At 39.8% G+C, this 25,262-nt stretch overlaps 1 protein-coding gene across 3 annotated transcripts in view; it reads right to left on the bottom strand.

Annotated features, from left to right (window-relative positions):
• The window catches only part of LOC149002387 (histone-lysine N-methyltransferase, H3 lysine-9 specific SUVH1-like), a 43,731-nt gene extending 18,963 nt beyond the window's left edge, over positions 1-24,768 (bottom strand). For 2 of the 3 annotated variants that reach the window (XM_089136694.1, XM_089136692.1), the window contains exons 1-2: positions 24,285-24,768; positions 21,562-23,946 (exon numbers count right to left, since the gene is read on the bottom strand). In XM_089136694.1, the coding sequence (XP_088992820.1) occupies positions 21,620-23,824 (2,205 nt within the window). In that variant the 5' untranslated portion in view covers positions 23,825-23,946; positions 24,285-24,768 and the 3' untranslated portion in view covers positions 21,562-21,619. Of the gene's footprint in view, positions 1-21,561; positions 24,008-24,284 lie in introns of all 3 variants that reach the window. The other variant, XM_089136693.1, reaches the window with a different exon arrangement.
• Positions 24,769-25,262: the final 494 nt, after the last annotated feature.

Genomic DNA, 25,262 nt, shown 5'->3' with positions numbered 1-25,262 from the left:
GGATAAGATAAAAAATGATCATATTAGAGTTGGTTTGGGAGTTGCTCTCATAAGTGATAAGCTTCAAGAAAGTCGTTTGAGGTGGCACGGCCACGTTCAACGGGGACCTATAAATGCCCATGTACGAAGAAGTGATATAATCCAGATTGAAGAGACTACAAGAGCTAGAGGTAGACTTAAGATAACCTTAAGAGAAGTGGTGAGAAAGGATATGCATAGCTTACGCCTTGTATTTAGCATGGCCTCAAACATAACCGATTGAAAGGTAAGAATCCATGTAGACAACCCCATTTAGTTGGGACAAGGTTTATTGTTGTTATTGTATATTGGAGTAAGGGTCAAGAATATACGCTCGATTTCCAACTTCTTGGATTTCTTGATGCTCAGATTTTGTTGATGTTGGCTTAGTAAGGTCCAAGAAAAAGCTATCATTATCCTATATTGTATTATATTACCACAATATTTCAACTTTCAAGCTATAGAAACATTTCAAGCAAAATATATCATTATGGGTCTTTGGGTCAAACTTGCAGAGCAAGTCTCCTCTTAGACCATGTCTTAGGCATGTTCTAAGAGGATGGTGGTTCGATCCACCAAGACCTTTTGACATAACTACTCATGGTCAATTCAGATGAGGTGATCTTGTAGAAGTGAATTAGTGTCATGTAAACATCCCTTCACGGTCATAAGAGAATGGTTTGAAGTTAAATCTAACCCTATCTTCAGCAGTTTGGCAATTCTTGGTCTTCAAGTTTCTCCAAGGTGATTTTGAGGATTGTTATACAATGAAAGCAAGTTGGGCACAGATTAGAAGAATGTCTATCGAAAATGTTGGATTTGTCATTTCTTTCTTATGAACCATATGTAACTAGTTACTTAACTTGCCCAGTACCAATGCGGGGTAATATCTCCAGCAGTGCAGTTATCTCTCCTCTTTCAACAGTTCAGATATTGTTCTACTTGCATCATTGGATCTATAATTGATTGAATACCTAGCAATTCCAGGAGAAATATAGATACCACTTGGCTGTGAAACTGACAGTCAGTATAGTGGTCACATTAAAGATTATTCTAAGGTAGTTGAACGCAATGAACGAAGTTTCGTTCGTATCGCTCGGTTCGCTGCCCAGCGAACCGGGCGAAAGGGCGAAATATCGCCGAAATCTAGGCGATATTTCGCCCCCAAATTACTATAAAATTTCCTGCAAAATGTCAAATCATCAGTCATGTGTTTAAAATATATATAAAATAATATTTCAAAAAGTCATATTTACGTTCAAGTTTTTCGTTTTTTGTGTTTTTATATAAAATAATATATGAAAAAGTCAACTAGTCAAATCATTCTCATATTTAAATTTAAGTTTTTTGCTTTTTGTGTTTTTTATAAACAATTTTATGGTTATTTATGAGCCACGTGTGTGGACATTAACTGAAATGCCATAACTTAGGTTCAAATACCAAAAACGGAACTCAAAAATTATCAAAACAAATTTAAACTATTCATCTTCTTCTCCATTTCTTCTGTTCGTCATTTCAGTCTGAAATCAAAAGTTAATTTTTTGCCATCACCGGAAGGGCGGAAACAAACTCAAGACGGTGATATTCCGGCGATAAATCATTACAAATCGTTATTTCGGCGAAAAACAAGTGAAATATAGCCGAGATAGCCGATTTTTCGGCGATATAATGTTAATCTCGTTTCGCCCCCTGGTTTCGTTTCGCCGGGGGGCGAAACTGGCGAAATTCGCCGAAATAACTTTCCATGGTTGAACGCAGATCTATCTTAGGTTATATTGAGGAAATGATATATTTAAACATTCAATTGGGTTGATTTTGATGATCTTGACATTTCAGTAACTATTGGTAATGGTTGAATGAAACAATTCCAAAACAGGTCTTGTATCGACTCAGTTCAGTTGACTCATCTTGTATCTTGAGTCAATCTGGCATTTGTTTCTTTCTTATGACTGGTCCAAGCTTGTTTGGGTCCAAGAAGCCGAAGGTTCAGTAAACTACAAATGCCTCTGCCCCATCTTCTCTCAGCCAAAAACCCTCTTCTCTCTCACTACTCTGCGTCTCGTCATTTCTGGTTTGCTCGTCTCTAGTGCGCTTTTTCTCTTCCCTCGTCTCTAGCGTATATCATAACCTACATAGCTGACGACAATTTGCATTCTTTGAATCTGCATAAATGGTGAACCCATTTTCTATCTTGGTCGATGGTGTAATGCTATAAAGGGGTTTGGATGTGGTTGCAAGGTTGGTAGAAGATGAGTGAAGGAGAATTCCTTTCATTCACATCTATTAGTTAAGGGCATTTTAGGTAGTTGATTGGAAATTGATGAATAAAAGGACTAATGGTATAAGTAATAGGGGGGTCTAAGTGTCTAACTAATAAATTGGGTAACTCATGGTGTGGCATTAATTTTAGGGGGAAACTCGGGGTGGCACTGAAAATTCTATTCATAATATCTATAGATGGATTTCAAAGCCACAGTTATACCCCATTTTATGACTATGATATGTAACGATTTTTATGACCACTATGTTATATCGCCTTTGCCTGATGATGATAGGAATTTAATGCTAAATGATGTTTCTCCCAATACTGAATTACTGATGTGTGTAGGATCACAAAGCCCCTTTTGAAAAGATCAAGGAGGATCTATAGTATTCTTTTTTCTTTTCTTTTTTTTGGGGGGATGGCTTTTTAGGCTTTGTTCTTCTGTCATCGATGTAGGTTGGAAGATGACCGACTATTACACAGAGCCAGAGGTTATCAGTATGGTTAAAGGATTAGATCAAGTATATTTTCACCGTCAAATCTCCAAGATTTGGTGTAGTTATCAGGCTTGGATCCCCTATTCTCAACCATCTTCCGTATTCGCAGGACCATGTATCTTCTAGTAATGCTCCTTTACGTGGCATCCTAGCACACTCTAGCAAATAATTTTTCCCAATTTTATAGTTTTTTTATTAATTAATAAAGGTATGATAATATGGTGGGTTGACCCCTCAATGGGTTATACCCAACCCGATCCATGACTCGACTAGATGGTCTGATGGGGTGACCCGGTTGCGTCAACCTAGATTAACCAGTCAATGGTTCAGTCGGTTCTGGTTTATTGCTATTAATGGTTCATTTGGCTGATTAAGGTTTGATTTCTATTAAACTTGTTTTAGTTGATTTGGTTTGCTAAAAATTGCATGGTGACGTTTAGTAAATATAAACTTATTTGATTACATGTCACCTCGATTGTGATATCTAGTTTTGTCACAACAAGAATCATAGTTGTCACGGCGACGAGGCGGTGCGAGGCGGTTTTAGCTAGTTGGGGTGATGAGTTGACGAGGCGCCCTCCGAGGTGCTTTTGAGGCAGCCGAGGCATTTTAAGTCAAATTTTTACTTTTTAGTGTACATCTCATACACTAATTCATTATAAACATATCTTATATATGATAAAAAAAAATTTTAAAAAAAAAAAAAAAAAAAAAAAAAAAAACTAGTTTTAGCCATTTAGCCTACCACAAGTCATCCAACATACTACAAACCACACATAGTAAGTCCTAAATAAATTTCAAGTATCATACTATCATTAACAAGAATCAAGATACGATAAAATGTAACTAAATAGTAAACACATAGATGTATGAGCAAAACAAATAAACACTAGACAACATACCTTCATTAAATGTCACCAATACTAGCACCATCAAATGCAAGGGATAAATAAATAAAAGCAAATAATATCAAAAGAATTGCAGTTCAAAGGAATCTCATGTACACAGTGCATACACCAAGCAGTATATCTCAAAAATGCAAACCAAACCAGAAGAAGAAAAAAACAGCAACTTATAACATTGTTACAATGCAGAAAAAAAAATTCCGGCGACATACCGTCACCTGAGAAAGTGACCGAAGCCGCTGCAATTACGGTGGCTTTCGTATGAGCCTATGAGGGAAAGAAAAAAAAAAGCAGAAGAGAGTAGCAGGCTAGTAGCATTAGTCGACCAATTTTTTACCTTCGAAACTGAAAAAGACAGTACAGTGTGTCGCCGGTGATATTTCTGGTTGTCGCCGGATGTCGCCGGATGCCGCTTGTCATCGATCGAGAGGAACTGAAGAGAGTAGCAAAGGAAGATAGTACTAGGCGTGAATCGTGATAGAAGAAATCAAGAAATGAAAAGCTGAAGAGAGTTCTGGGCCTTCTGGCTATCGCCGATGATACTTTTAGCTGTCGCCGGAGTTGATGACCTTCGTCGTCGATGAAGAGAGTAGCAGAGGGAGAGGGCCGAGAGACAAAGACGACTAGAGCAGAGAGTTAGGGCTCGCAAACAATTGGGATCGAGTGATTCTCGGGTTTTCTTCTTTTTTTTCTTTTTTGGTTAATGATTTGATGTTAGAATGATCCCATGTATCTCATGTAAAACTTATATATGCACTCAACAATTAGATGATTCCCAATTGGAATTTAATTTTTAATTCATATTTTACCTTTGATTCGAAATAAAAAATATGATGGTTTTTAAAATCCACAAAGGTGGTCGCCTATGGGTCTGAGGTGTCCGAGGCGTCTGAGGCGACGCCACAAAGCATGAGGCGACCGCTTTATGGCCTTTATATGAGGCGCTTGTCGCCTCATCTCCACAAAGACCGCCAAGACGCCAAAGCGACACCTTGACAACTATGACTAGAATGCTATACGGTTAGGACGCACTTGATAACCCACCAAAAAATAGTTTATGATGTTTCTTGTTTCGAGAAACAAAAAGAAATGGGTAAAAACCACTTGATAAAGCTGTTTTGTTTCAGGTTTTTTTTTTTTAACTTAAAATTGAAATTTATGAAAATTTTTACTTTAAGAAATTGTTTTGTCTACTTCTTGAAGCAAAAAATTGGATGTGTGCTAAAGATGAAAGAGTCTAGAGAAGGGTATTCATGGAATTTGATAGTCTAAACATAACAACTTTGCTAATACCTTGCTAATAATGTCTTCGTTTTCACAAGCAAGTTTATCAAACGCCTACAAAGTGTTTTTACTTCCAAAAACAACCAAAGCTATTTTCCTTGTGTCTCTTTTAGAACCATTTTCAAGACCTAATTCCACTCCTATATAGGTGAACCAATGATATGATATATTTATGGCTTTTGTACTTTAGCTGTTGAGCATATTTTTGGGCACGATATCTGCATTTTGCTAATGGTTTTGTATTTTGAGCATGTTTCATATGATTGTTATGCAATTATGATGTGTATAGCATGTATGTTCTATATAGTTTGATTGCATTTTGGGAACCTTGAGCCTTTTCTAAACAATGTATTGCCTTTTTGAAACCTTGAACCTTTTCCAAACGATGTATTAACATGTGTTGTGATTTTATGAGCAATCCAACCCCCTTACCATTCAATTTAAAATTACAACTAATATTGTTATTTGTTATGGATAACATAAAACATATCGCAATATGAGAGAGTTTCATAAACTTGATTGTGGGCGATTGCCAAAGTGGCACTCATAGTTAGGTTTGTGGAATATCAATCACATATGGCAATGGGATGTCTCTTAGTGTTAAAGCACTTTCATACACCCAAAGGTGGTAATTGTGTATTGGCACTAAAAGGGTGACACATACACCAAATGGTTAGGAGTTCAATGATCCAAGCAGTTTATACACCCCAAGATGCTACATTTTCGAAGGTTGGAACGCTCCCATGGCTACTGATACGTAAGGGAGTATCACAATTCTATGTCATTAATACTACCCAAAGGTGTTTACATGGTAAAATGTGTGATCTCTAGTGACGTAATTATAACTTTTTAAGTTATCTATTACCTACATTGTGTTAATAAAGTATGAATTGTTTGATTGTTATTCATCTTTTCTGTTAACAATAATAAGGTTGTTATTGAACAATCCTATCCGTTCTAATCTTTAAGGAGCAAAAACACAAGAAAGAGTTTGCACGGATTGTTCAAAGGCTCTTGCTGCATTCTTCTAGGGTCAAATTCTAGGTAATGGATAAAGGATATATTGTTTGTTATGGAAATGGCCGATGTCCACACATTCTTGGTTACTAAGAAACCAACGGATCTGACTAATAAGAGTACAAAAGATGAAAAATTGGTTCATATTGCCTGGGTGAAAAGTAATATATCTACTTACTGTCCATTAAGAGGTCCATCAGAAACACTTAAAGAGTGGTTTACCTATTGAGTACACTGCAAATAAATTGTTGGATGCAATGGCACACTGGTAAGGAGTCTCATCCAGTGTTGTTCAAGTACGTTTCTGTAGGGTTCTTTAATATAAGGTATGATGGTTTGGAGGAGGTGAGTAGGACGGTTGATTTTCAAACTCAAGACCCTTAACATTTCTCTTCCTCACCCTTGTATTATCCATCAAACCCTTAACACCTTTCCCCCTAAGTTTGGAATTGTAAAGACCAATTAAAATTCCTAATATGCCTGGTTCATAAATGACCTGATCTCTAGGGTTATAGCTAAGAAAGACAAAGCTCATGTAGCCTTGTTTGCACCCTTCACTTCTAAGAAAATTTTTTAAAAAATAAAAAAATAAAAAATATTCTAGAACCATACTTATTAAGGATGCTCAGGGTAAAGATTAAAATTCTGGTTACACAAATGACTTGGCACCCAAGAAAGCTTCCTTAGAGAAGGGAGGTGACCATTACTTAAAAAGGGTCACATGAAGGCTGATTGCACTAAGTACATGGCTTGGTTGCCAATGCAAGAATAAAGGTATTGATTTTTCGGCCATTGTTTGTGAATCTAATTTTTCTATAGTCCCATCCTTCCTTTTAACTAGATAGTGATACTTCCACAATACATGGGTTCATAAACAACAGGAAGCCAATTAAGAGGGAATCAAATCTCACTTGGGACATACGTAGAAGAAGGCATGGAGTTAGTTAAAGGCATCATTTTAATATAACTGGCTTAATCAATGTTAAAGGACACATTTTATGTACCTACATTTGGAAGAAATGTAGTTTCTCTTTTAGCTTTAGACTTGTGAGGGTATTCTTTTGAAGTAAAAGACAATAAAATACTTATGTTTTTTTAATTCAAATAAGGTTAATTGCTACACAATTTCATATGGATTATATAGATTGTGTTCGACCCCCAATAAGGATATCTATGTCTCATATGAAGTTGAAAAAATTGCCCCCAATGACCCTCGCCTAAGGAATAGTCTTACACATTGTGGCACAAGAGGCCTAGCCACATCTCTGAGGAAAGAGTACGAAGGTTGATAAAGTCTCAACATCCTCCCTACCTTTGAAGATGACCTAGAGACTTGTGTAGAGTCTATAGACTGTCGTAAGGGTAAGTTGACTAAAACCAAAAAGAAATTGGCAGTTCGTAGTTCTAACCTGTTAGAGGTCATTCATACTTACATCAGTGGTCCTCATTCAGCCACCTTGTGTAAAAATTATTATTTCATCACATTTATACTACTCTCGATAAAATTAATGTACTCAATTAAGGGATAATTTGAATCTCTTGAGAAATTCAAGATCTTTAAGGGAGAAATAGTTAGGGGAAGTCATAAAAATTGTTAGATTTGAACAAAAATGAGAGTATTATGGCAGAGAGGGGATTCATTCACCAAGCACTTGGAGGATTTTGGTATTGCTGGTCAATTTACTATGCCTAGCAGTCTTTAGTAGAATGGTGTTGCTGAAAGGCATAATCGCACCCTAATAGATGGTGAGGAATACGGTTGGTAGGACTAATTTACCTGACTTTTTATGGGTGAAGCCTTGAAGACAACTCTTTATATTCTTAACTGTGTCCCTTCCAAATCTGTTCATTTGACTCCTTTGGAGCTGAGGTAATGTAACCATGGATCTAGGGTTAGGGATTAGGTTGTAACCTCCCTAGAATGTGGCTGCCTAGGAGTATTCCAGCTAATAGGATGAAGAATTCGATGGTTTCAGAAGGTATTTCTCACTCTTTAAGTTCAGTCACAGTGTGAAAAGGGTTCAGAATATTTGGAGGTTCAGTTTTTAGGGTTTTAGAGGGTTTGGTTAGGGCTAGGAGTGAGCTAATTCCTTGCTGTTTCTGCTGTCCAAAATAAGCTTCTGTTGCTTTCCTTTCAATTAGGCTGAGCTCCAATTTATCAGACTTATGGGAATTAAATTTTTCTGCAGAATTATAAGGTTGAAGATGAAATGCAGGTTTTGTAGAGTTAGGAATGAAGGGTTGGATAGGGGAAAAGGGCAGTGTGGTGTCATTCCTATGGATCCTGCGATCCTAATAGGGCTGAAAGGGGGTTAAAAGGGGCTGGGATTATGGAATTCCAAATAGGGTTAGGAACTGATGTCGTGGGGAAGAATAAGAAAGGGGGAGGGTTTCTAGGGCTTGAGGAAGGGGCTGGGTTTGCAGGAGAATGAAGGGGAAGGGGTCAGGGACTAGTTGCGATGGGAAGAGGGAGGGTTTTCTAAGTCTAAACCAGAGGGGAAGGGGGTAGGGAGGCTGTGGCAGTGAAGGGAGGGGTGGAGAAGGACTGTGGACAGAGTAAGGAAGCATTCTAGGGCTTGAATGCTTGCTCGGAACTGGAAGTAGCTTGCTGGACTTGATGATTTAACCTTCTAAGCTCAAGTATAAGCTGCTTGAGTGCTGGAAATCAACTTAAGAACACTCGCAAAGACAACCATAGGGTCCCCCTCTTAGGATCCTGGCACACTCAGGTAATTAATCACTCAAAAGCTTTAATTCATCAAATTTGAAAATAACTTACATGAAAAAGGCTATTAACAGCCTGAAAAATAAATACTGTGACTCAGTCTGGGATCTCCTTAATTAATGAGATCCAATTACAACTCAAATTGGACTCTTATCTAAACTTAAAAGGGAATTCATCTAAAGACGACCATAAGGTCCCCCTCTTAGGATCTTGGCACACTTAGGCAATTAATCACTCAAAAGCTTTAATTCAACAAATCTGAAAACAACTTACATGAAAAAGGCTATTAATGACCTGAAAATAAATACCCCGACTCAGATTGGAATCTCCTTAACTAATGTGATCCAATTACAACTCAAACTATACTCTTATCTAAACTTAAAAAGGGAATCAAATTACTAGGAGATCTCAACCCTTGGATTGGGATCTCACACTTTAAGTTATCTTTAATAGTACATGCTTAATTGGATAACTAAAGACCCAAGTGACCAACTTAACATCAAACTGGACATCTTCAAAACACACTTCAACTCATAATAGAAGACTCAAAACAAATCCTAAACAAACTCAAACTGACTTGAAAAATTCTGAAATAAATTCTAAATTAAATTCAAGAGTAAATTAAGGGCTAAAATTCCCAAAATACCCCTCCTTTAGGGTTTGGCCATTTCATGGAGGGCTTCTTAGATCCTTCCTGGGGGGCCCACTTAGAGTTTCGGCCAGGGAGCCTTTGTGTTCACATCATGTTCCCCCTCTTGAAAACATTCATCATCAATGAACAGTTGCCTTTGGTTGGGGCTCTAAATGCTTCTATCATCTCACTAGGCCTTGAAAGAGTCTTGCTCGGCTAGTTCATCCAGATCCGCTGGCTCTAAGCAAGACTCTGTTGGTTAGTGTGCATGGCTTGCCTCTTCTTGATATCTTCAGCTAGATTGAGTGGGAGTAGTATTATCTTTTGCCTTCGTGCTCAAAGATGCACTTATTTTCTTTGCAAGGAATGGTGACTATCAAACAGCCATGGCCTTCCTAGTATGATATCAGTGGACCTCATTGGAAGAACACTGCACCAAATGGCATCAGATTAGTGCAAGCTGACTGGGATGAGGCATCTAGTGGTTGCATCCAATTTTGAGTCATTCTGATGTGCTAGCTTGTAGGGCTTTGGATGCTTCTCTACCGTCAGTCCTATCTTCTGTAGGAAGTCCTCTGCTACTGCCAATGCCAATAGGAAGTCTTCTGCTACTGCATTAATGCTACTGCAACTGTCAATAGAAAGTCCTCTGCTAAACTGCATTAATGCTACTGCCACTGTCAATAGGAAGTCCTCTACTACTGCATTAATGCACCTGTCAATAGCAAGTCCTCTGCTACTGTCACTGTCCACTATGGCTAAGGCTTTGAGTCCTCCTGCCTTAGGTCTGGTATGGAATAGTATTTCTCTTCCAGTCTTCTTCTTCAGCAGTAGATGTGATCATCAAAACTCTGGAGACTAAGTTGAGGTGGACTGCTTCAATCTTATCTTCACTGTACTCCTCATCTTCGAACTCTAGAGGTGGACACTCATGGGTTTCTTCAGTGGATGGGGTCTGGTGGAGGTACATCTAAGACTACTAATCCCCTTCCTTTAGGACACTCTCTAGCAAAGTGCCCTCTCTCATTACAGAAGAAACATATCCTAGGGTTATTATTAAATACAGGCCCATAGTTTTTTGCTTTGACTGGGGTTACAGTAGTAGTGGGGTTGGGGGGTTTGGGGAGGGGTGGATCTCTCCTATAGTCCTGGCTGGACTACTTCTTTTGGCCTAACAGTGTTTCAACCCTTAATATTTTGTCAAAAATAGACCCCTTAGATCAACAATGTCAGTTACCCAGATGTCTAGCTTTAGACCAAGTCTGAACCTAGTCATAGTCTGGAGCTTGCTCTCCCTTGTACCAGTTCTAGAGGCCAAAGAATCGAACTGCAACTGCAATCAGCCACTGAGGAATTACCTTGTTTCAGTGTATGGAACTGCTCCTGGAGTCTGGTTTTGTAGTGTTCTGGGAGGCACCTTTCTGTAAGCTCTCTTCTCGTCTGGTCCCATGTAGTGGGTTCTCTTCCTTCATAGTAGAGCTCTCTGGACATAGTGTTCCACCACTCTCTGGCTCTGCCCCAATCAGTTTACTCTTGGCTAATTACATCTTTCTCTCCTCTCATAGGTCATTCCAGTCAAAGTAATCATCTAGGGCTGCCCTCCAGTCATAGAAAACTTGAGGATCAAGGGATCCATTAAACTCTTTTAGTTCCAATTTTACCTTGTGGTGGTATGTACCTTTTCTTTGTTTTTGACCTCCAGTAAAGTAGGCTCTCAAGTACTCCTCGAATAACTGTTGTGTTGCTGACTGCCTTCTCTGTTGCCCACCATTTGGCTCATACCTTTCTTGTGCTATATTCTCATACCTGACTTCCTGGTGTAGCCGTTTCTGTCTCTAGAATTTCTAGGGTGGTATGATTTTGGTTCATCTTCTCTGTGGCTCCTTGCGCCACTTGTTCCTTCACCATGTGGTACATAGATTTGAGATCTATGTTTTGGGAGGGGGGGTGATGGTTTTGGAGTCTGCACCCGATCTGCATTACTTGTTTGATCTAAGTTGGTACCCTTGTGTTCATCTTTGTCAATTGGGCTAGCATGTCTTGCCATATTTTCAGAAGTTGCTCCAACTGTTGCCTTGAATCTGGCTCATCCATGGTGTTTTAAACTTCTAGAAGCTTGCTGGAACCTACTGCTCTGATACCAATTAATCTAACCACGGATCTAGGGTTAGGGTTTAGGTTGTAACCTCCCTAGAATGTAGCTACCCAAGAGTATTCGAGCTGATAAGATGAAGAATTCTACAGTTTCAGAAGGTATTTCTCACTCTCGAGTTCAGTCACATTGTGAAACGGGTTCAGAATATTTGAAGGATCAGGTTTTTGGGTTTTAGAGGGTTTGGTCAGGGCTAGGAGTGAGCTAATTCCTTGCTGTTTCTGCTGCCCAGAGTAAGCTTATGTTGCTGTCCTTTAAATTAGGTTGAGTTCCAATTTATCAGACTTTAACAAAATCAGATTTTTGAGAATTAAATTTTTCTGCAGAATTCTAAGGTTGAAGATGAAGTACAGGTATTGTAGAGTTAGGGTTGAAGGGTTGGACTGGGGGAAGGGCAGTGGGGTGTTGTACCTATGGATCCTGCGATCCCAATAGGGCTGAAAGAGGGTTGAAAGGGGCTGGGAATATGGAATTCCAAATAGGGTTAGGAATTGATGCCGTGGGGAAGGGGGAGGAAGGGGGAGGGTTTCTAGGGCTTGAGGAAGGGGCTGAGTTTGCAGGAGAATAAGGGGAAGGGTCAGGGACTAGTTGTGATGGGGAGGGGAGGGTTTTCTAAGTCTGAACCAGAGGGGAAGAGGGTAGGGAGGCTGCGGCAGTGAAGGGAGGGGTGGAGAAGCACTGCGGACAGAGTAAGGAAGCTGGGAATGGGGAGGGGACTCACTTGAATGCTTGCTCGGAACTGGAAGTAGCCTGCTGGACTTGATGATTTAACCTTCTGAGCTCGAGTATAAGCTGCTTGAATGCTGGAAATCAATTTAAGAACACTCACAAAAACAACTGCAGGGTCCCCCCCCCCCCATAGGATCCTAGCACACTCGTGCAATTAATCACTCAAAAGCTTTAATTCATCAAATCTGAAATAACTTGCATGAAAAAGGCTATCAATAGCCTGAAAAATAAATACTCTGACTCAGACTAGGATCTCCTTAACTAATGAAGTCCAATTACAACTCGAATTGGACTCTTATCTAAACTTAAAAGGGAATCACATTACTACAAACCCTTGGATTGAGATCTCACACTTTATCTTTAATAGCACATGCTTAACTGGATAACTTCAGACTCAAGTTACCTAAAATCAAACTGGACTTCTTCAAAACACACTTCAACTCATAACAGAAGACTCAAAACAAATCCTAAACAAACTCAAACTGACTTGACAAAATTCTGAAATAAATTTTAAATTAAATTTAGGAGTAAATTAAGGGCTAAAATGCCCAAAATACCCCTCCTGTAGGGTTCAGCCACTTCAAGACTTCTTAGATCCTTCCTCAAGGCACACTTAGGGTTTCAGCCAGGGGGTCTTTATGTTCGCATCATGTGGCTGGTCCTAAACCTAGCTTGAACCACCTGAGCGATTGGGGTTAACCTACAAAGATAAGGTTGTATAATACAACATTAGGAAAGTTGGAATCTAAAACTACTCGTTGCTATTTCATTTCCTACTCAGATCATTCTAGGGATATTGTTTTTACAACCCTGTGGATGAACCAGAATTGTGAATCCTTAGCCAACTAAGTTTCTAGAGTTTGACGTAGCCAAGAAGGGTAGGTTGCATTCACAGACTATAGACAATAGTAGTGAACTAGGAATATCGGGTATCTCTGTCTCTCTCTCTAGCTATTTAGATGGATGTACAGCATACCGCATTAGATGTTGCACCTGCTGAGGTCCAGGAGCCACTGTTGCTGATGGTCCCATTTAGGACCCTTGGGTTCCAGATGTGGTTGTGGAAGCTCTACTCAAAAGATTCATTAAGGAGAGAATGTCAGCTGTATCACCAAACTACATGGTCTATTCAGGTGAGCATGACTACAACATTGGCATGTGGTTGATCCAATTACCCATTAGGGAGCTATCTGTAGTCCTCAGTCAGATACTGTGATTGGATGCAATAAGAGATGAGATGTATATGTGCAAAAAAAGTAGTGAGGAAGAAATCTTAACTGTGAAGGCATTCTTGGGGACAAAGTTTGAGATAAAAGACATGGCCAAACTTAGGTACTTTCTTGGACTAGAACTGGTATATTCATCTAATGGTGTTTCTCTATCTCAAAGAAAATACACATTGGACCTACTAGAAGAGATGAAGATGCTAGGGTGTGGGCCTGCTGAGACCCCAGTGGAACCAAGTCAGCATTTGAAGTCAACGGAAGGATAACCTGTTGATAAGACCAGCTATCAAAAACTGGTTTGATTTATCTATGACATATCAGACCCGATATCACCGTCATAGTTAGCCTTGTTAGTCAATACATGCATGATCTTTACTCTTCACATATAGGTGCAGTATATTGTATCTTGAGGTATTTAAAGGCTTCTCCTAGTAAGGGCATCTGGATTTCTTATCATGGACATCTTAGAGTGGAAGCATATACATATGCAGATTGGGCAAGATGTCCTGAAGATAAAAAGTCTACATCTTGTTACTGTGCTTATGTAGGGGATAACTTTGTGTCATGGAGGAGCAAGAAACAAGCAATAATTGCTCAATCCAGTGCTGAAGCGAAGTTTAGATCTCTAGCTTAAGGCATTTGCGAAGCATTATAGTTGAAGGACCTTCTCCAGGAATTGGGGCAGATCTAGAAAGGACCTAAAAGGCTGTTTTCTGACAGCAAATCAGCTATAAGTATAACACATAACCCAGTTCAGCATGACAAGACCAAACATGTATAGATTGACAAGCATTTTATCAAAGAGAAGGTCGAGTGTGGGCTGATTCAGATTTCATTTGTCACATCTGATAATCAACAAGCTAACATCTTCACCAAGAGCTTGAGTGTCAAGTTATTCAATAGCATTCTTAGCAAGTTGGGCTTGATAAACATCTATGCACCAACTTGAGGGGGAATGTCGTAAGTCAAAGAAGGGTGGTTTTCTCCTATTAGGAGTTCTATTATTTTTAGTCCCACATCAGGTATTCTTGTATTTTTCACTTCATTCTATTATTATAAATAAAGGCCTGTAGTGTCACAATGACACAAGTAAGGATTCATTCAATATTACAACAGGTGTGCTACGTCCACGAGTGAAGAGAAAGAACTTTTTCACTATATGGAAGAAGTAAAGAAGAAGTTCTCACAACCAATCACCAAGAAACGGCATTCCAAGAACTCTCACCCAAAACCTTAACTGAAAATCCCAAGTCTCTCAATAATATGTGGTAGACAAACATAAGATACATATATATATAGAGACTCCAATTGGGTAAATGGGTCGACCAATCGGGTCGTGTTTTACCATACCACTAGGCTACGCCCTAGCACCCCCTCCATAGACCAAGATAAGTGGTGGGCTCCAGGCTTGGGCCCTTCCACCATATATCTCCAAAAACGGATAATTCAGGATGCCAACCAAAATATGTTAGTGCGGATCCATCTTCAAAATTGGGTACAAGAATTCAAGTCACAACATAACCTGGTGTAATATTATATGTTACAATTGCTTGGTCTTTTGATCCATTGACGATTACAAAAGTAGAATCGATCTGGAAAAATGAAAATCTACCTTGTTATGGCTTGTTCATAGTTAAATCTATCCATATGGAGTTGGTATTAACTTCTTCATTGTTTTACTGTTGATTTCTATCAGTACCACTCAATACTCCTTTCACTCAAGTTATTATTCCTCTCCTCCTACCTTTGGCCTTTTTATGCAAGAAGTCTAAAGTGAACACAGGGACCACCCCCCCCCGGGTCCGAAACCCTAAGTAGGGCCCTTAGGATGGATCCAAGAAGCCTCCATAGGCTGGCTAAACCCAACAGGAGGGGTATTTTGGGCATTTTAGCCCTCAAATTATTCCTGAATTTACTCCATAACCTAGTCCTAACCTTAGCTTCCCCTAATCAGCCTATTTCTGGACTTTCAAAGAAAACCTGCAATTCATCTTCTTCATGGAGAAGAATTTGCAGAATTTTGGAAATTGCAGAAATTTCTCAAAGCAACCCTACTTCAATGCTACACCTCTAGACACTTTGTGGACCATAGAATAACAATAGCCCTAAAATCCCCTCTTTACTTTGCTGGGAACTCCTGGGCAGTCACATTCTAGGGAAATTACATTTTTACCCTTAACCCTAGATCTGTGGTTTCATCGATTAATATCAGAGCTCAGTTTTCCAGCAGCCTTGGAACCACCATTGAGGAATTCCTAACAGTCAGAATCATTTAGGAGATAGCAAAAAGCCTTCCTATGCAACAAAACCACGGACCAACGATGAATTCCCTCTCCAAATTTCTTGTTACTGAATCTGAAGATGAAGACTGGAGAAGGCATAGTTTGTTCCACACTTGACTGAAGACAGGAAAAGTCACATCCAGACTGCCATTGACAATGGGTGCAGTGCTAATGTAGTGTCTGAACTTGTTATGCAGAGGTCTCAACTTCCAGTAGAAGAACAACCCAAACCATATCAGGTGTAGCTTCCTAACGGCGAGATTCTTGAGGTAAATTTCAGATGTTTGGTGCCTATTAGTCTTCACTATTATTCTGGAGAGGTGTGGTGTGAAATGTAGTTTCTATGGATGTCACTAATATCATCTTAGGTAGACCTTGGTTATTGACACAGATGTAACCCTATATGGTAGGGATAATAAGTATACCTTTAGGCACCAGGGGAAAAACCTTGTACTCCTTCCCCTGAATATTCATGAGGAAGAAAGAAAGAGGGTAGAAAAGAATCTGATTGTAAAAGAGTTTGTCCCCCAACCCCAATCCATAGTGAGTCTCACCAAGAAGCTTGAAGACCTTGAAGAAGAAACGGGTGTAAGCCTAGCACTTGCCACAAAATCAGAGACTGCTCAGCCAGAAGGAGAACTACTATTGCAGATTTGAGAGCTCCTCACTGAGTTTTCAGATCTTGTCCCAAAGAAGCCAAACCAGAAGTTCTACAGATAGAGGATAGCACCCTGAATGATTGCACAGTACAGGCCAAATCAGAGAGAAGACTAGCCCCACCCAGTCAGAAGCTCCCACTAGAAGAAGTGCCAGAGAACATTGATAAGACTAACCTTGGAATTGAAGAGCACTTAGCCAGGGAGTCTCTGCAAAGAAGGGGAGTTGCTGTCCCCAACATACACTAATTCTGACAAAAAGACACCACAGCAACCACCAGAGGAAGCCCTAGAAGTCTACAGTTATAAGGTAACCTACTTGGACCAATATCAAGGGCCCAGAGAGATTACAAAAGAGATACATTTGTTGTCCATGACTACTACAGCCACATCAGAAGAGTTTGACAGTGACACTAAAGCTAGGGCAATAGACATTAAGGAGGAGACTCAAGTTTGCTATAACAAGGACTCAGTAAGTGACAAGGGTGCCCCAACAGACTACAGAAGCATGTCAAACCAACTTCACTGGTCAAAGCCAAAGAGGTACCTACACCACTGAGGACCCCATATGTTTCTAGCACCATGGAGAAGATGCTGCCCCCATCCATCAGGGTCGTACCAGCCCCAACTCCTTGTGAGATAGGCCCTCCCTTGGGCAGTTGGGCCTCACACTACCTCCCCAGGGGGGTATACTACAAGAACTACCCAAGCCCTACTCATAGAATTGGTGACAGAGAAGGATTCCAAAAGCTACACCAGCCACTACCGTATGTCCTCCTAGTTCATTAAAAGACAGACTCCTAGACTTGAAGACCAAATCCCTCTAGCAATCACTCTTCAAGATTTCTATCTAGGAGCAGTAATGGCAGCCCTCCACCTACTACTTCCTCCCCACTACAAGATGAGAGGAAGAGTCTACACCAAGGACTACCAAGGCGTAGATCCAAGAGCACTAGAGCAACACATTCATCAGGAGATTAAAGTTTTCAACAAGGGGAATATTTATGCGAAATGGGGGACCCCCTGTTCGAAACCCTAAGTGGGCTCCCAGGATGGATACAAGATGCCTCCATAGGCTGGCTGAACACTGTTGGAGGGAATTTTGGGCATTTTAACCGTCAATTTACTCCTAAATTTAATTTAAGATTTATTTTCAGAATTTCATTAAGTCAATTTGAGTCAAAGTTGGGTTTGTTTTGTGTCCTTTATTGTGAGTCAAAGTTAGGCTTTGAGGAAGTCCAATTTGATGTTAAGTTGGTTGCTTGAGTCTTAAGTTATCTAATTAGCATGTGCTATTAAAGATAACTTAAAATATCACATCTCAAATCCAAGGATTAAGATCGCATAGTAATTTGAATCCATTTGATAAGTATTTAAGAATCCAGTTTGAGTTGTAATTGGATCTCATCAATTAGGAAATCCTAGTTGGGGTTAGAGTCTATTATTTTATGCTATAAATAGCCTCTTCGTTGTAAGTTACTTTCAGTTTTGGATAAGTTGATGAATTGAGTGGTTGAATGTAAGGTCTCCTATGAGGGTAGGCCCTGACAGGTGTCAAAAACTTTCTAGTTATTCCTGTTTCTTCAATTCAGAGATCTTCAAGCATTCAAGCATTCAAGCATTCAAGTTCTAGTTCAGTTCTGCAGATTCAGCCATCACCTTCAACCTTCAAGCATTCAATCCAGCATTCCCAAGTATGTAGAAGACCCCCACCCAGCCCTACCCCTTCCCCTCTCTGTCGCAGCCCTCCCCCAAACTTTCCCCTTGTCCTCAAGCTTTTCCCTCCCCTCCCTGCGCTACCATAGCCTTCCCTTCCCCCCATCCACCTCTATTAGACCTTGAAAAGAAATCAGAAAAGAAATCTCAAAGAGGCGATGCACAGCAGATTTTTATCTGAAAAAAAGGAAAGAAGAAATCGACGGAACTCCAAAAAGGGAAGGTTCAGACAATTGCTACTCATAGTCGATGCTAATAGCAGATTTCTCTCCGAAAAAAGGAATCTATCCTACTCAGTATACTTGAATCTCCAAAAAGGGCTGTCTAATCTTTACCTCAACGCATCTGTGCAGCAATTCTCCAACCAAACTAGGCTTTAAGAGCTTCTTTTACTCCATTGATTCTTCCACAAACAGAAAAGTACTGCGTTAGGTGTTGTTGCCCCTGGAGTCATGACCTAAAATCCTCTCAATTTTCAGTGATGGATCACCAAGATGTGCAGGTATGTGTATGAACCTCAATAGCCTTGAATCAATAGTCTTCTAGATCACCTAGTGCTCTAACACCATGTAAATTACGGAATAAAAGTAGAGAAAAGCAGATTGAGATGATAAATAAATAAAAGAGTTGTAGAAAATAGAGGAAAGAAGAAGGAGATTGAGACTGAGAGGAGCCTCAATTGATGGAGAAACTCCACACAATAACTTCTGTATTTAGAGAATGGTTTTCTAATTACAATCAACTTCAAAAATATGGAAAGAAAAGTCCAACGTGGACTCATATACTAGCAGCTTCCTGCTCGCTTGCGCTAAATCCCGAACTTTCTTTTGGTTTCCAAAAATACCCTCCAACAAACACCTTTCTACTTAGGGTCAAATCTCAAAGGACGGCAGTAGTTTTAGGCTTGTAACCTTGCTGTCTAGGTCTGGAACTAGTGGACAACAACTATTCTTTCAAGTATCTTTCAAAATAGGTCACTTAGGGTTGGGTCCTTGCTCTCCAACTCAGAATACTAATAGAAAGCAGCAAAACTTTACTCAAAACACTCTGGAAGTCCTGCGGCTATGTTTGGGTTGAATTCCAATCCTTGGGTGTTGAGAGGGGAGGTTTAGTGTTATGATTAGGATGAGATTAGGTCTGAAAATTGGAAGAAACTATTCTGTTTTAATAAACTGTAATTGTAGGAAGTCAGAAGTTAGGGTTTGTAAGTTTAGGTCTCCTCATGTGTACAGGACTCTTGGTTAGGCAATGGTTTGGATCAAAGGTAAAGGGGTGGGGATGCTAGTCCTAGAAAGGTTTAGGCTTTGGATTAGGAGTTGAGGAGTTTCCTAATGGAATTAGGGTTTACGGGTTTCAATGAAGAAGATGATATGCAGGAAAATTCTGCAACTTCAAAGGAGGGGCTGTAGTTGAGTTTAGAAGTAGCAACAGGGGGAGAGAAAAGGGTTACAATCCTAGGAGAGGGTTAATAGGGGAAAGGAGGTAGGGAATATAGGACTTATGAGAGGGGTATGGTGTTGCTGCCACAAGGGGGAGAAGAGGGGGAAGAAGCTTGCGATGAGGTAGGGAGGGGAATTGGGGTGGGAATGGGGTTGGGGATTGTACTTGCTTGTTTAGGAGGGGTCCATTGGATGAAGACTGAGCTGAAGAGGACTCCAGGGCGGCCGCAGGCTTGAAGAAGATGAAGAAGAAAGCTGTAACTGCAGAATCTCTCTCAATTCCCTCAAAACCAGGTCGTGGGCTAGCTTCCTACAACTCCAAGTCTCTGAAATTTTATTAATCTATAACTGAATTGCATACAATGAAGTGGGGGTTCATATAGCCTAGTCTTGAGGGAAACAGACTTAGACTCAATCTAGGAAACTTAATTAGACTCAAACTTGGGAATCCACTTTAGATTGGGTTCACATTACAACTCAACAACTTAATAGCAAACTAGAAAGGAGACTTCTAAAGATCTCTTAAATCAAAAATAACTTGCAAAAATAAATAACTAACTTCCAAAAGGAACCCTACTTGAAAATTGGATTCCAACTAGGACTCCAACTCAAACAAGGAGTCTAACCAGTAGTCCAATCAAAAAACAAAAGGTAGATATAGGGTCCTAAAAATCTCTTGGAATTTTCTGGACCGTTCAGTGTTTAAAGGGGGCGGGAAAATACCATAACGCCCTTTTGAGGGTTCAGCGAGCCCTTCGGTGCACCCATGAAGCCTGGTTTACGGTCCAAATTTCAATAGGATTTACGTGAGCTTGGCCTGATTACACCAGTAGATCGGGGAAAGCTGTTCTACATACATTAATCCACATAAAGACACAGAAACACCTAATGTAGACCACAGGTGTTTGAAAAAAAAATGAAATTTGGGAAGAACACTCTCGTTGCTTGAAGATTGGCTTCAAAATTACTAGATCCTTATTTATTAGTTGTTTTAGATGAGCTAAATGGAGTTTTGATGCAACCTATGGGGAGATCCGAGCACTTTTCCAATGAAATATCTGGCCATAAAATGAAAACCAGCAAGGTGGGCAGATGTCGACTTAAAAGAAGGTGATTAGCGAAACAATCGGTCGAGATATCTCATCTGGACTCGACAAGATCCTCCATTCAAATGAGCTAATTGAACTGAAATCTCGGTCGAGACTGAGATCTCGACTGACAGAGATCTCGGCCGAGATTTAGTATTCTCCAGAATCTAGATTTCACTTCTAGTCTCATCACTAGGTCTCATGGAACCGAGATCTTGCGAGACCTTGAACCATGTAACCTACCTTATTCTCTTTTCTCTTTCCCCTGCAATTTGCATTCAAACCCTAATTGTGTTGTGTTAATAAAGCTGCTGCAACCACTGTGAATGAACACCATAAGCTGCAGTTTCTTTCACCCATCAGTAGAGTTGCTACACCATTGGAGTGATCCTGCTGCTGTTCCTGCAAGTTGTTTTCTTCTGCAAACATTGAAGTTTGACAACTTTACAACCCTTTCTCCAGAAGTTGCAGGGTTCACCTCATCCACCACCCTACTCAACCCCAGTCTTGGTGCCATGCCATTGGCTAGATGACTCCATGGCCATCACTTGCTACTTCTGGGCCTACTAGAGCTGAACTTGGGGTTTCCTTACAGATATACTTGAAGCTTGAACAACATATTTTGGACTGTTACCCTTGAGTCTACAATCCTACATTATAATATAAACCATCACACACGCACACAAAGGGGTGGAAAGAGAACGAATTCACTAACATGCAAGAAACTGCATAGCTTAAGGTAAGGGCTAAATAAAGCTACTCTGGTATTACCACAAGCTGGGGAGACATCTAAAAAATACCAATATAAGGAAAACCAACTACTTAACACATAGAAATGTTGTGACAGAGAAATGTTGTAAAGATTTGATAAAGGAATATAGAGATATTACAGCATAGATTCACAAACAATAAAAGAACTCTAGGTATCCCAACCTTAACTTGGGGACGGCTGAATAGCTGCATGACCATCCTTGTATTGGTATCAAGGCCACTAGCCAAAGTAGCCTCGGCAGTTTGAAGATCCACATAAACATCTTTTCCTCCTGTTGTAAGCCCCACTCATCCCATAATCATATACCAATTCTGTCAATGGACGAATGTGTTTGATAGCGTAAAATGCAATATGCAGATACGATCCATTGCTGTGTTCATGTAAAACCGGAAGCCAAAAAATATTCGGAGAACAGCTATGGTTCATAAAGCGGGCTACATTCCCCACATTCTTTGCATTTATCATGAGAGGTAAAGGTGTTTTATATTCCCTGTTCATATCAAAATCTTTTTCCTCACCTAGTAACTCAGGATTGTAACTAAAATCAGCAGGCTCCCGATAAATGCAGGTTGCATCAAAGGTATAATCATTATCTTCAACTACATCATTACCTTCCTCTACTTCAATACCATCTATAACTTCTCCAGCATATTCACAAACAAAACTGCCTGCACGGATTGGATCCAAGGACCGAAGACCCCAGCCTCTATCTTTAGTCTTGAAAACTTCTAGTCGCACTTTCAAGCCGGTCTGGGATGCTCGGTTTGAACAATGAGGCTGACATGGACATGAAGGACCACATTCGTGAATCACAGATTTCCAACTTACAAGAACCCTATTGGCGATATATGGGAGATCACCTCCATTTTTCTTAATGCAAGAACAATTAGGATTACCTGGTGAGCATACACCCTTGCATTTGCAGCCAAAAGAGGATTCATGTGAGCTGACTGGCCTTGCATGCTTGAGACCAGAGAAATATAAGAAATAAGCAGGTCCCTTCTCATCATCAACATCATTTACAAGAGAAATAGGTAGATTTTCTGCCCCCGATGTTAAGTCAGGTAGAATAAGCCCACGTCTGGGAGTGATACCTTCCTTCCGTACCTGTATTGATCTCCAAATGGTGAATCCAGCAGGCTGCCCAGGTTGTCTTACCAACTTGTACTTGAAAACATTGCAACCTGACTTTCCTTTTTCGGTCCAGGACTCTTGAATTTTATATAAACCATCATAGATATAGACCTTTCCCGTTGGATTTCCGACATCCTTCATACCACGAATGACTCTTACCTCATTACCCCGGTGCAAGCTTTTCTCTAGAGCAAGGTTACCCCTTTCAAGCTTCTGATCAACTACTTGTCTATCTTTCCTATTTAGACTTCCACCCTGGCCACTGTAAATCAATACGTCCCCATCCTCCACATCATCCTCATATGCTCCAGAAGAAACAATGCTTATAGCCACAGGCTCTTCTTCCTCATTAAACCTGAGACTAGTATAGTCAATTCCAGCCATACTCGGAGCATGCAATCCCACCAAGCACATTTCCATTCTGAAAAAAAATATATCTCCAATTTCAACACCAGGAACAGCTCCTACTCTCTTCCTCAGATTTGTTCGAAGACCATTATTCATCATAATAGTGCCTGCCTTTAGATCGGCACGTCTGGTCACTCCAGACACTGGATCTTTTGTATCTTCAATTTGGCATATTCTTCGCCTGAGTGCATCAAATTTCATAACGATACTGTCAACTGATTCAGTATAAACGCTAGCTGCTGAGGACAATCTGACCTCTGAGATGCTCTTTACTCTTTTGTTGGATGACATACCCTTCTGTCTATCCCCGCTGCTAGTGGCTTCAGCGTCAGTACTATGAACATTACAGTGAAAAGACCGCTGTGTAGATTGCCTCAAGTTGTCACCACATCTACTTTCTGTCACTAATCTGATAGAATCACCCATGTTTTCACTCTCTTCTTGCAGCTCCACACCCACATGTTTGGAGCTCTTCCTAGATGACCCTATATCGCCATTAGTAGACCCTGAACCGACGGACGACAATGTGGGAGGAGCTGTTCTATAGGAAGGCATTGGTGCAGGTGGAGTTTGCACAGGGTAGCAGGAAACAAAGGGCCCAGTGTGATTTGTGGCTCCACTTGGTGTTTGATGGTGTTGGTCAGGTGGCCTTCGATATTCTGGAGGGGGATAGAATGGGTAAAATGCAGTAAAGCCCGGGGGGTATGGGCCAAATGCGGGAGCATATACAAAGGGGGGAACTTGGGGAGGGTAAAATGCTGCAAAACCTTGTGGAGATGGGAACGCTGGAGCTAAACAACGCAAAGGCCTCACATCTAAGACTTTAGATTTATCAAATGAACCGGCTGGAGAAACAGAGTCTGAACCCAATCCTCGTTCCATGGAGAGCTGAGGCCCGCCCCTTCAGGATAACAGTAGTACTCAAAGCGTCGCTATCCGACTAACAAAGACGATTAATTACATTCTCCCCTATTTCAGATTCTAAAATTGCTACATGATCGAATCTGACACCCAAAAATAAAATAACAACATGGTTATAGTTCAGAATTGCAAGGTAGAACAGATCTGCATCCAGAAAACGACGAGGGAGGGGGGGGAGACGAGGAAATAAGACATAGAAAGAGCAGCTAAGACCGAGAAAAGAAAGAGAGAAAAAAATGAAAATAGCCCCAAACAAGAAATAAGGAAAAACATGAAGTTGAATAAGCCATTCGAACTGGAAGTCTAAAACTACAGAAGAATCACACGGAAAAGCCCCAAAAACAATTAATTTACTCTTCGAGATGTACAAGGAAAAAAACACAGTAAGTTACATTGAAACCGAAACACTAAAGCACCTTACCTTCAGAAGGCAATTCAAAGCATCAAACTGATCATAAATCCAACAACCCCACAAGACAACGAAGCTTGCACGGCACCTTCTTCATCAATTTATAGTGGACACAAAACAAACCAGCGACAAACAAATTTCAGCTTCTACAGGAAGTAGAAACAATTGAACCCAGCTGTATTATTTGCTTTCTTCTTCGACCTTTAGGGCTCGATATCGTTCAAAACTGAAGTTTCCTCCGAGTTTTGTCAATATTGCGGGTTGTTCTTGACATCGATCCATTTCACTTTCCAAATGGTTCTTCTGAGTCAATAATACGAATAACTCTGCTCAAATAAGAATTGAAAAATAAAGGAAAATTTTTCGGTTGGTTCAAGGGTGTAAATACATCGGATAGTAATAATATCCGCATCCTATTTTATTCGGATGGATTCGAAAAATATCATATCGGTTATAAACGGATTCAGATATTAGTCGATAGTCATTTTCAACTAGTGTTCACATCTTTAGCACTTTATCTATGAGGACTAGGTTCCAAATTTAAGAATTTAACAACTCTAATAGTTATTCTGAATGAAAAAAATACTAATATATCTCAAACTAAAAGTTTATAAAAATTTATAAAAATAAGAATAAATTCAGGTAAATAACTTAATCGGATAATTTTATCAAACAAGATAATAATCAGCAGAAAGCGGTATATCATATACACATTCTATTAGTAATTAGAAGAATTTGGAGGTAGATTTGGATTATCTATTTACACCCCTGACTAGTTTAGATTTAAGAAAATATTTACTTAATAATATTCTTCTTGTTTTTTATCTAAAGAAATTATATTTTTAAAAATAATTAACAAATTTATTTTTAAAAAGATAATTTTTTTCATTCAACTAATATTCTGAATTATCCAAAAATTATTCTCAAATCTTTTATATCAGTAGGGGGAGAATTTATTACAAAATTAGGATAGTTCATAATAAAATATTA

This window comes from Hakea prostrata, chromosome 10 (genome assembly GCF_041222555.1).
Source record: "Hakea prostrata isolate BN-2017 chromosome 10, UWA_Hpros_2, whole genome shotgun sequence".
In the NCBI taxonomy this organism is placed as follows: Eukaryota; Viridiplantae; Streptophyta; class Magnoliopsida; order Proteales; family Proteaceae; genus Hakea; species Hakea prostrata.
Note: the sequence above shows the minus strand (reverse complement) of the source record. Positions and strands in the feature narration are given on the sequence as shown.